The following is a 12943-nucleotide window of genomic DNA, read 5'->3' as shown; positions in this document are numbered from 1 at the left end:
TGTGTGTAATAGCACAGGCAGCGAGCAGGAAATGAGGGGGAAGTGAGCAATGAGCTGACAGGTCGGCGCTCGCTTCCCCCTCATTATTGTGCTGTGTAATAGGGTCTTAAGTCTATGGTGCTGGGTCTCACCCCAGAGAGAGGGGCAGGAAGCTCAGTCTCATAATGTTTAGCTGTAAGTGGTGGGGAGTTCTGCACCAAATATGTAAAAGGACCCTTAAGGGCCCCATACACCCAATACTGTTTACCCCTTGCGGTGGGTTTGGCTGCCAGATGATGCTGGTGGAGATAGAGGTCTGGTGTGATGGAAAATCACTGCCCAACCCCTTTATTCAGGGGAACATAAACCACAGCCATATCTATTTGGCTGCGGCTTACCCCTCCCCATACAGAACACAGGATCGCTTGGCCATGCTGAACTGTGTATAGAGAAGATGGGAAAAGGACGGGAGACATAACAATTGTTCAGTCATTAATTATGAAAGGTGTATGGGAACCTTAAGGTTGCATTCACACGTACAGGATCCGTAGCAGATTTGATGCTGTGTTCAGTTATTTAGATAAAATCTGCTGCGGATCCCCTGCAGAGCCGGAGCATAAAATCCGCTGCGATACGGTGTGTGTGAAGCTACCCTTAAAGTGGTTCTGTAACCCCCTTTACTCTCGCTTTATTTAATCTGTTAACAGTGTCAATTGGGCGGGGCTTCAAGGCAGTTGGGCCCCAACTCCTGGCTGGGGGGAGGGCCCAATTGTCATGAAGCCACGCTTAGGTGACGTTGTCCACCGATGACATAAAGTGATTTTAGAGCAGAAAGAAGACACAGACAGGTATTATACAGGTATATATCCGATGTGCGGCATCTACGCTTGTGGATGGTGCAGAGAAACACACATAGAGGAAGGGTGTGTGTGTGTGTGTGTGTATCTGTGACTGTATCACTTTAAGTAAATATAGGCTTGAGATGGGAACCGGTGCGGTGAAGTGTCTGAAAAACTGTGAAAACTGTAAGAATTTTAAATACAATCTTTGATTTATGATGATGATTACTTAGTTTTTACTACTGTTATTATTTTATCACATTACAACTATTATTATTATTATTATTACATCCATTACAATTATTAGTTTTTACTACTATTCTTCTTTCTATTATTATTATAACTATTTTTATTTTGTCACGTTACAACTATTATTATTACATTCATTACAATTATTAGTTTTTACTACTATTATTCTTTCTATTATTATTATTATTATTATTATTATTACTATTTTTATTTTGTTACTTTACAACTATTATTAACATTATGACATCCATTACAAATATTATTATTTTATAATTACATCATTATTACCACCATAGTATTTTAGTATACGCCTCTGATTTGTATAATTTATAATCAGTGTAATAACGTTTCATAAGTTATTATAACCAACATATAATGAAAGATAAAACTCCTACAACATACAGTACTGTTCATCATCACTCTGCCTAAAGAATAAAGTGAGGAGAACATTGGAACATTGTGACTTTTTAAATGCTACATTTGGCAAAAGTATATTGGCATTTTTTCTGGCATTTTTCCCACATTCTTTGACAAAACGTCACAGGGAAAAAAAAAGTGGGGAAAAAAACTGCTGCAAATTTTGTTGCAATTTTTTCAGCCAAAAAAAAAAACAATGTGCAGAAGTTGAGGGAAGCCTTAGGGGGCATTCACACGTTCCGCAATTATGGTCAGTGCCCAGATCATGTACTACCCACCGAAATCTGCACAAATAGCAACTAGCACAACTAGCGCAAAGATTTAAACTGTGTCAGAGCGCCTAGCATTATCCTGAATGATGATGCCGGGACTTTCAAAGTCCGTTCTGTAGCATCATCATCATAGTTGCAGGCCGTGGACGGAACATGTTAATGACCCCTTAAAGGGGCACTCCAGCGAAAATCTTTTTCTGTCAAATCAACTGATATCACAAAGTTATATAGATTTGTAATTTACTTCTATTAAAAAAGCTCAAGTCTTCCCATACTTATTAGCTGCTGCATGTCCTGCAGGAAATGTTGTTTTATTTTCAGTCTGACACACTGCTCTCTGCTGCCACCTCTGGCCGAGACAGGAACTCTGTCTCGGTTTTCTATGAATCCCCAGATTCTCGGCCAGAGTCAGCAGAGAGCACTGTGTCAGACTGAAAATAAAACTTTCCCTGCAGGACATACATCAGTTAATAAGTATGGGAAGACAAGATTTTTTTTATAGAAGTAAATTACAAATCTATATAACTTTCTGACACCAAAGAAAAAGATTTTCACTGGACAACCCCTTTAACGCTACAAATGTCCAGTACTAATAGTTAATAAATGTTTTGCACAGATACAATACTTTTTTGGAATAAAGTGCGTATACAGTAGTCACAATTTTGCAGGAATAATCTCTGGTTACATAATAATCTTATGGGAAAATATAATTCCAAAATAATAGTTACCAACCTATCAAATACTGTCTGGTCAAACCAACAATGTGTGTACATGACTGGGGCAGACTGCACATGCTCCATATCTACTAACATATCGCTCTATAGGGTGACAACTACGACTATGTCTTGTATTCCTACAGTTCTATGAAGTGTCCCGGACATGTTCAATATACTGCAAATTAACAGGCAACAAAAACCGCTAAGCCTGGTGTCATCCAAACATCCCGACAGATACATGACCCCTCGCTTCTCATTGTGCCCGGCCAGATGGAAGCGTCCTAGAGCCCCCTGCCATATTTTGTATTTAACAACTTAATTTTAATGGATTTCCTTGGCAACCCCATTGCTCGACAACTCGAGGGCCTGCGAGGCACAAGCGTCCTCCAGAATGTGTGAATGAATGTGGAAATGCACTTGGACTGATGAAGTATAGAGCCTCCAAATAGTTATTCAATGACTGGGTCTCCCAGGGTTAATGACCTGACATCATGATTAAAGCTGACCATTTGTAATGTGTCTGGACTGTGCTGCCCAACCCTGAGAAGGTTAATGTGCTGAAAGAGGAGGTCTTTTTATGCTGCACCTGCCCCTCTTTACTGCCAGAGAGAAGGGGGCATGGGGCCTGCGGAGACGAACAAAGGGGCAGACATACCCCGATACAGAGAAAGGTGAGAGGTCTGAATATAGCAAGATAGAAAAGAGACACTGATTGGGGTAGAAAAGAAGCTCAAGTGGCACCAAGAACAATGCTTTCCTCCAGACATTTGCTGGAAGGGTGATGAGCTGGAGAGAAAGGGACCAAAATATGTTTACGTCAGATGAAGACCACCTAAGAAGACCCTATTAATCTATACAAGCTAAATTATAGGCTGCTTAAATTACTATCATCTGAATTAACTAATGAGAGATAAGGACCATAATTAAGATATGGTTTTTGTTAGGAGCCCATCATCACTATAAACTCTGTCATATGGCAGTCCGACCCCTCTTCTTCTTATTAGGCTCTTTGTGGTCTTTTGTGGTGTCCAGTGGGGGTATTCATGGTACAGATTGACAGATACCTCTTACATATAGCTATGACATATGCCACTCAGTGGCCATGTTAAAAAAGAAAACCAATGAGTGGTAAAAAAAATAAAATAATAAAAAAAAATTATATATATGTATATGTATATATATATATATATATATACATATATATATATATATATATATATAATTTTTTTTAAATAGGATTTTAATTTATGGAATAGAACAGAGGTACATGTACTGTATATTCTGAATATTAAATTTTGTGCAGAATTTTTGGATGAGATCTATCCACGGCAAATATGCTCCATGTGATCCTACCCTTACAGTTACATTGGAGTCACACAACACACTTTGCATGACACAGGCAGTCTACCCCACCCAACCGTACTTTACATTAAAATAAACATCCTTTTAGAAAATTCTGAGGGGTACTCAGGTGAAATGATTTGAAAATAACGTCTATTTAAAAATCTCAAGTCTTCCAGTACTTTACAGTTGCTGTATGTCCTGCAGGATGAACAGTTTTTTTTTTTTTTTGGAGGCTGACTTAGTGCTCTCTGCTGCCACCTCTGTTCATATCAGGAAGTGTCAAGAGTAGTAGAAAATCCCCAGAAAAAACTCTTCTGCTCTGGACAGAGGTGGCAGCAGAGAGCACTGTGCCAGACTGGAAAGAATATACCACTTCCTGCTGGACATACGGCAGCTGATGAGTACTGGAAGACTGGAGAATTTTAAATAGAAGTCATTTACAAATCTGTATATCTTTATGATTTGAAAACATTTTTTTCAGCGGAGTACCCCTTTAATAGTGGGTTTTATCCCACTTATTAGGCTTTGGATTTCAATGAGAACTGTGTAATACCTAATTTAACCTGTGGAGACGCTGAAGGGAAATGTAATGTTTACTGCTAGGTTCCCCTACTAACTGCAAGAGATCTGAGCAGCAGGATGGGGTGTGATCAGCCTATCATCACCCTGCTACATATAGACATGAGATTATAAGGCCAGAATACTAACAGATGCACCATCATCAGGTCAGACTAAACCGGACAATCAGGGAGAAGAACACACAACATACAATTATCAGGGGACCATGGCGGAAAAAATCTCAACTGATCACATTTTTGACAAACTACTGTAAACCAAAAGTCCTAGTCATAGTATATAATTATTCTGTAGTATTTAAAGGGCTACTGAATAATTTGTAATATAACTTTATTTATTAGCAGCAGTAAGTGCAAAACAGCTGTTTGGGGAACTGCAGGGCTGCACAAGCACAGTAGCAATCTGCTAGTGCTGCTGCATGTAGCTGTAGCCCATAGGTGTCAAACTGTGGTCCTCCAGCTGTTTCACAACTACAATATCCATCATGCCTACATTATCCATCACGTTTTATGGTATTTATCATATATTATAATTGTATAGTATAGTATCTATGTTGGTAACGTTCATAATCCTCAGCCAAAATATGTTTTTGTTTTTTTCTATTGATAATTGACCTGGATCAGTTCTACCTATCTTGCTCCTAGGAACAGTGACACCTGCTGGAGAAAAAGTTTATAAACGTGAACAGGATAGAGATGAGCACCTGCTGATCTGTATATACAGCATAGAGCGACGTATATATGTAACACAGCAGTTGTAACATGATTCTATATTATGTCATCACAGATTAATTTGCCTTTAACACACACACAAACGCATGTATGCTAGTACACCGATTATATTACAGGACATATATGGTGACTTCATATGTCATCATAATCAAGTATAGGCCAGATTTAGGGCTCATGCCATAGGTCCAAAATGGAATCCACAGAGAATAGGCGTATATATATATATACAGTATATATATATATATATATATATATATATTATTAGGATTGTTACCAGTTTTTTATAAGGTTCATATATTTTTTTTTCCTCATTATTAGCTACAATCCTCAGAGCCAGCGGGGGAGGATGGGGGATTTGGGGAGCGTAGTAGTGGAGTATTGTGAATCAATTAGTCCATTAACCAAGTCTATCGAGGTGTATTTAAAGATTAGGCATCTGGTCAAAGAACAGCGGCCACGTGACGGCCATTTAATAACATTACAAGCACTTTATTCAATAACGTCCGCATAATAGACTGCTTCAGAGTTAATGAAAATATCATCCGAGAACGCCCTGACATTTGTCTCTATTGATTTCCATACAGTCCTGTAATTTCTTTCTTTTTTTTTTTTTTTCCCTTTTCTTATATTGGAATTATTGCAGAATTTCAAGGACGGTGCTATTTTTCATAGTCTAAGATTTAAAAAAAGAAATGTTGAGAACCCAGACATGAAAGCTTTTAGATGAAGAGCTGCAGATCTCCGCAGAGCGTGTCCTCTAGGAAGTTACAAGAGATGCTCGGCATATGGCAGAGACACCATGAAGATGAGATTGGGGGGCTTAGGGTTCTTTTACACGAGCTGGTTATCGGCAAGGAGCATAGCTAGAAATGCTCTTTTGGCCAACAATCGACCCGTGTGAAAGTGGTGATCAGCCGAGGAGTCAGATAACGCCCACTCGTCGGCTGATCGCATCTTTTGTGTGGCTTCAAAATTTAGCACTATCGACTGCTCATCACCCTGTGTAAACAGGACGTGCAGCCGATAAGAATATATTTATGGCCGCACAAACTATACAGATTAAGGCTATGTTCACACAACGTATAGAGACCGGCCAGGTCACGGAACGGCCGGTCTCTGCACGGATCATCCCAGCCGTTACTTAAGTACCGGCCGGATGATCTTTTGGCTGCAGGGTTCTGATGCAAGCGCATCACTGCGTGCCCGCATCACAACCTCCCATAGTACACAGTGAAGCGAGCAGCCGGAGCCGCTCGCTTCATTGTGTGAACTGACAGGGTTTCCTACGGCCACAATTCATTGAATTGCGGCCACAGAAAACTGACATGTCAGTTCTTTGCGGCACTGCACGGGAAAAGTCTGGGGAAATTTTTATTAAATTACTGTATTGCCTTCCAAAAGTTATACAAATCACCATTAGGGTACAAACCCACTTGACGTATTTGCTGCGTGAATCAGTCTTAAAAATAAGCAGGCAAAACGCAGGTTGGCTTTATACGATTGTTCTGCGTTAAAATACGCAATTGCGTATTTTTGAAGCGTAAAGCTTGTTGTTAGAAAAGCATCAGTTGTTAACAACCTGTGCGAAAAACGCATGTAGCTTCACGCTTCAAAAATACGCAATTGCGTATTTTAACACAGAACAATTTTATAAAGCCAACCTGCGTTTTGCCTGCTTATTTTTAAGACTGATTCACGCAGCAAATACGTCAAGTGGGTTTGTACCCTTATACACTTATTACGGGAAATGCTTATAAAGTGCTTTTTTCCTGCACTTACTACTGTATCAAGGCTTTACTTCCTGGATAACATGGTGATGTCACTTCCTGGATAACATAATGATGTCACCACCCGACTCCCAGAGCTGTGTGGCTGTGGCTGCTGGAGAGGATGATGGTAGAGGGACACTGAGGGACACAGGGCACTGGAGGGACACTGAGCATCCCTCTGCCATCATCCTCTCCAGCAGCCACAGCCGCACAGCTCTGGGAGTCGGGGTGTGACATCACCATGTTATCCAGGAAGTGACATCACCATGTTATCCAAGAAGTGACATCACCATGTTATCCAAGAAGTGACATCACCATTTTATCCAGGAAGTGACATCACCATGTTATGCAGGAAGTGACATCACCATGTTATCCAGGAAGTGACATCACCATGTTATCCAAGAAGTAACATCACCATTTTATGCAGGAAGTGACATCACCATGTTATCCAGGAAGTGACATCACCATGTTATCCAAGAAGTGACATCACCATGTTATCCAGGAAGTGAAGCCTTGATGCAGTAGTAAGTGCAGGGAAAAAGCACTTTATAAGAATTTCCCGTAATAAGTCTATATTGGTGATTTGTATAACTTTTTGGGGGCAATATAATACATTAATAAAAATTTTTGCCAGACTTCTCCTTTAAGGCTGCATTCACGCTACCATTTTTACATCTATATTATGGCTGCAAGTCCTACACTAACCAAAGGTGTAATGACCTGCACTTACAGAGGCTAGCTTGGGTCATCCAAACTACAATTCCCATCATGCCTGGATGGCCAAAACCAAAGGATTATTCAGGTGAAAACTGGAAGACCTGAGAGCTCTGTATACAGTATTTGCTGTGCACACCAGGTTAGTAATACGTCCATAGTAAACACATACGTGGTGCATGGGGCATGATATAGGACCCCTACTCCTGAGTGAGATCGCTCATATAAAAGCCAGCATTTTTTTTTCAGCCTAAAAATAGTTTTAACGCTGCAACCACATAAGGGCATCGTGGGAGGATCAATAAACCATTTCCACCAAATGTAACATTAATTTATGAGTCTTTTCTCCTATTCCCAGTAAACATGACAGGTAATACAATGAGCTGGGGGCCTGGGGGTGGGGGAGCAGGCCTGCTGGCTTTGGGTGATCATGTAATAGCGCTTGTGTATGAAATGATGTTGGCTCAGGTTCCAGGCGCCAGACACTTGTCTCTCATCTCTCCCAGCACCCAGCAGTCATATACACTGATAAAGAGGGGGTGTGAAAGGGAAAGAGAGGATTCAGGGATAACAGAGATATTCCAAACTTATACACATGCTAATGACTGATATTTAAGACAGGCAATGCCCTTGTGTGTAAGCAGAAGTCAATAAGCTGCGGGTAGACATCACTGGGGCACATTTACTTAGACGGTCACTGAGGATGTGCCATGTGTATTACAGTGGCTTAAGCTGTATGATATATTTGATGCATCTTTAGTCTTATTGTATACCTCTTATGTTTTGTCAATGATCAATTTTTTTTCTCATCTCAAGCCCCGCCCCCTTTTGCTCTACTAAGCCCCTCCCCCATGCATTGAGCAGCAAAAAGAAAATTTAAACCTGCCTGAACACATTATCAAGCAGAATGTGGGGTTCATGTGGTTATTTAATTGGTCGTGTACTTTTGATCTTTCTTTGAAATTGTTAGATAGTTGACACATGGCACCTTTCATATATCTGTCTGTGCTTCCATAACATAGACAAATGCTTCCCAAGCTCCTGAAGTGCTGAGGGCTATAATTCCTCCTTGCCCCCCCCCCCATCCCTGACCTTGTATGGGGTTTAGTTTCCAGATGTTTAGTAATCAAGCAGGGTCAGGGATGGGAGGGGGAGCAAGGAGGCAATAGGCTAAATCCACACATTCTGTAAATTTAGGGTCCATTCATTTCTATTGGGCTGTTTGCACTCTCTGTAGTTTTAAGGATCTGTAATCCGTTACTGACATGCCCTAGTGCAGACACACCAATAGAAATCTATGGGATCTGAATATTTTGAATATACTTGTATATTTCTGAAAAAAAATATGGATCCATAATCTGTAGCTAGTGTCAGCATTTTCACAATTCCTCCTTTTTTAGTTGGGTATGGCATAACCACACTGAACCTGAGAACAGGAATGCTGTTTCTGGAAGAAAGCGACCATGTGTTTCTAAGCTGGGATAATCCCTTTAATGTTACAGCTCTAATTATATTGCCATAACATTAACTCACATTAAATGACCTTTATTTTCTGGAAAAAAAAATCTCTAAATGTTCTCAAATACATCCCAATTTTTTTTAGGTTATGTTCACACAACGTATATTTTCTATTAATCACGTCCGTTGTTGCAAATTACAACACCAGCCATGATTAATAGAAAATGTACGTTGCATTGAAGTCAATGGAATCCCGGACGAAGTGTATACACATAGTATATACTCCGACCAGGATTCCAAGGGGCCGCAGGAAAAACTGACATGTCAATGAATAGTGGCCGCATAGAACTGACAGTTCACACAATAGACAGTGCAGCCCTGGCCGCACTTTACATTGTGTGCTATGGTCAATTGGAACGCGGGCACACATGGATGAGCCCGCATCCCAATCCAACAGGAATGAAGTTGCAGTACCGTCCGGGGTGAACTTCACTGACACCGGCCGTACTATGACATGGCCAGGTCACAGAACGGCCAGTACCTTATGTAGTGTAAACCCGGCCTCAGACTGCACCCACTGAAATCAATTGACACTGGCTTTCTCATAGATCAGCAGGCCAGACTATTTTTTTTCTAGGAACACCATATGGCTTCCTTATGATGTCATCATGTTAAAGGTAAATGTTAGAGGTAACACTAGACTGGACACATCCTCCCCCACCCCCCTCCTGAAAGACAGACTGCAATTTTGTGTTTCTGTATCTCTTAAATCTTTTGGCGAAATCTTTAGTTCAAAATTTTGGGGAAACTAGAAGCCAATGTATGCTGACAAGGCTTGCTGGTAATTCTAGTTCCCCGGGGCTTTAAGAATTAATGTATAATGCAAACCTGTTATGTGAAGAGTAATGTCTAATTTTATTATATGGAAATATCATTGTATACAGGAGCTTCTTGTTTCGGTTTTAACCCTTTGGTATGTTTGTCTAGACATTTGTTCCAAAACTACAACTCACAGCATGCTGGGAGTTGTAGTTTTGCAACCACTGGAGAGCCACAGGTTGGGAGACACTGTTAATGTATTAAAGGGGTACTCCAAAATGTTTTCTTTCAAATCAACTGATATGAGAAAGTGCCAGAAAGTTCTAATAAAGAAAAAATCTCCAATCTTCCAGTACCTGGATAACCCCTTTAATGGTATCCTTCATGACACTTTCTAGCAGTAGGACCATACTACCAAAAACCCTTATACATTCCATTCTATAAATTTACTTTATTAAAGGGGTAGTTAAAAAATTGTTTTTCCTTCAAATCCACTGGTCCCAGGGAGTATGAGAGATTTGTAATTTAACTCTATTAAAAATGTTCAAGTCTTCCAGTACTTATCAGCTGCTGTATGTCCTGCGGGAAGTGGCGTATTTTCCCCCAGTCTGACACAGTGCTCTCTGCTGCCATCTCTGTCCATGTCAGGAACTGTCCAAAACAGTAGCAAATCCCAACAGAAAAACTCTCCTGCTCTTCAGACTGGAAAGAATACACCACTTCCTGTAGGACATATAGCAGCTGATAAGTACTGGAATACTTGAGATGTTTTTTTTTTTAATAGAAGTAAATTACAAATCTGTGGCACTTTCTGGCACCAGTTAATTTGAAAGAAGATTTTTTTCTCCCTCTGGAGTACCCCTTTAAGGCTATAGATATGGGGTATGGTTAAAAGGGAATGTCTTTTCAAACATTGTATTTGAAAAAAAAATACAATTTTAAAAAAGTAAAGGAAAGTTTAAGGAAAGTGCAAAGTAAATGAAGCCATATCTATAGCATGCCCACCTGTCCTGGCAGTGCCCCTCCCTCATCTGTCTTACTGCCCCCCCTCCCCCCCAGCCCTCACCTCATTTCTCTACACAGGTGCATGGACTTTTACAATGGAATTTCAATTTTTCCGGGGCTGTCTGCCTCCCTGATTGGTGCTGTGGTGCGGAGATAGCATGCAAATGTAGCCACGCCAGCAGGCAGGCAGGAGAGCAGTAGGGACTTGTGCTTTGGATGGGGAGGGATGCAGTCTGTGTGTGCAAACTGGAGGCAAAGACACCCCCATTATTAAAAAACTATAGTACCCCCCTCCTCTCTCTTGCCAGCCCCCCTCAGTGCAACTCCATCATCATCATCCTCCTCATCCTCCTCTTCCTTCCTATGTCCTCAGGATGAGCAGCAAAGAAGAGGCCACTAAGTGCCCCCCGACCACCCTCTCCAGCTTCACTATCCAGTCCATCCTGCAGGGCACCACCACCTCTGGCCGTGCCAAGTCTTACAGCAGCAGAGAGCCCATCATCACCTGCAGGGAGCCCAGCCCAAGTGCCTCCTCAGAGGAAGAAGAAGAAGAGGAGGAAGAAGAGGACGAGGAGGGATGGAGAGATCAGCGCTGCTTCTGCTCTGGATCAGACAACAAGGAGTCTAGGGATGGAGCCCCCCTCACCTGCACTTCTCATAGGTGTCTCAGTGAGTATCTCAATTATACCACAACTAGGGGGGTGAATAGGGGAGGGGAGGGGGCACTCACTTCTGGTCCCCCTAGAACCCCTTCTTTTGGTCCCAGGACCTTACATGAGGGGGTATTATAGAGCTGGCATCTGAAAAGTAGCAGCTGGAAATGTCGCAGGCAGCGGGGGCTGTGGAGGTGATAGAGGCGCACGGTGACCGGACCGGGGATGTGTCACCTGCACCGGGTGACAGCCGCTAAATCATTTACTGTGCAGGATAATAGTGTCTGCCCGGCGCCCATCCATCTCCTGCGCCAAACCGTGCGACACCTGGCGGGACACCGGGAGGACACCGCGGGGAGAGGACACCGGGGGGAGAGGACACCGGGAGGACACCGGGGGGACACCGGGGGGAGAGGACACCGGGAGGACACCGGGAGGACACCGAGGGGAGAGGACACCGGGAGGAGAGGACACCGGGAGGACACCGGGGGGACACCGGGGGAGAGGACAACTGGGGGAGAGGACACCGGGGGGAGAGGACACCGGGGGGAGAGGACAACTGGGGGAGAGGACACCGGGGGGAGAGGACACCGGGGGGAGAGGACAACTGGGGGAGAGGACACCGGGGGGAGAGGACACCGGGGGGAGAGGACAACTGGGGGAGAGGACACCGGGGGGAGAGGACACCGGGGGGAGAGGACACCGGGGGGAGAGGACACCGGGGGGAGAGGACACCGGGGGGAGAGGACACCGGGGGAGAGGACACCGGGGGGAGAGGACACCGGGGGGAGAGGACACCGGGGGGAGAGGACACCGGGGGGAGAGGACACCGAGGGGAGAGGACACGGGGGACCATCCGGCTACTATCAGGGAGAATAAAATGACTGAGAATTGTATCAGAATTCTTATATATGTATATTTACTAGTAACCTGTCCTATTCTTTATTCTGTCTCATATACCGATCGCCTATCTATAATCTGATCTATCTACCTATCTATCTATCTATCTATCTCCTATCTATCTATCTATCTATCTATCTATCTCCTATCTATCTATCTATCTATCTATCTATCTCCTATCTATCTATCTATCTATCTATCTATCTCCTATCTATCTATCTATCTATCTATCTATCTCCTATCTATCTATCTATCTATCTATCTATCTATCTATCTATCTATCTCCTATCTATCAAACTATCTATCTATCTATCTATCTCCTATCTATCAAACTATCTATCTATCTCCTATCTATCTATCTATCTATCTATTATCTATCTATCTCCTATCTATCTATCTATCTATCTATCTATTATCTATCTATCTCCTATCTATCTATCTATCTATCTATCTATCTATCTATCTATCTATTATCTATCTATCTATCTATCTATCTATCTAT

At 42.2% G+C, this 12943-nt stretch overlaps 1 protein-coding gene across 1 annotated transcript in view; it reads left to right on the top strand.

Annotated features, from left to right (window-relative positions):
* HMX2 (H6 family homeobox 2) overlaps nucleotides 1-12943 on the top strand; it is a 36487-nt gene that overhangs the window by 21370 nt on the left and 2174 nt on the right. Inside the window, exon 2 of the mRNA XM_069978970.1 lies at nucleotides 11262-11557. Coding sequence (XP_069835071.1) covers nucleotides 11263-11557 — 295 coding nt within the window. The 5' untranslated portion in view covers nucleotide 11262. The remainder of the gene's footprint in view (nucleotides 1-11261; nucleotides 11558-12943) is intronic.

Source organism: Dendropsophus ebraccatus, chromosome 8 (genome assembly GCF_027789765.1).
Source record: "Dendropsophus ebraccatus isolate aDenEbr1 chromosome 8, aDenEbr1.pat, whole genome shotgun sequence".
NCBI classification, from domain to species: domain Eukaryota; kingdom Metazoa; phylum Chordata; class Amphibia; order Anura; family Hylidae; genus Dendropsophus; species Dendropsophus ebraccatus.
The sequence above is the reverse complement of the archived record's forward strand: the minus strand, read 5'-3'. Positions and strand labels throughout refer to the sequence as shown.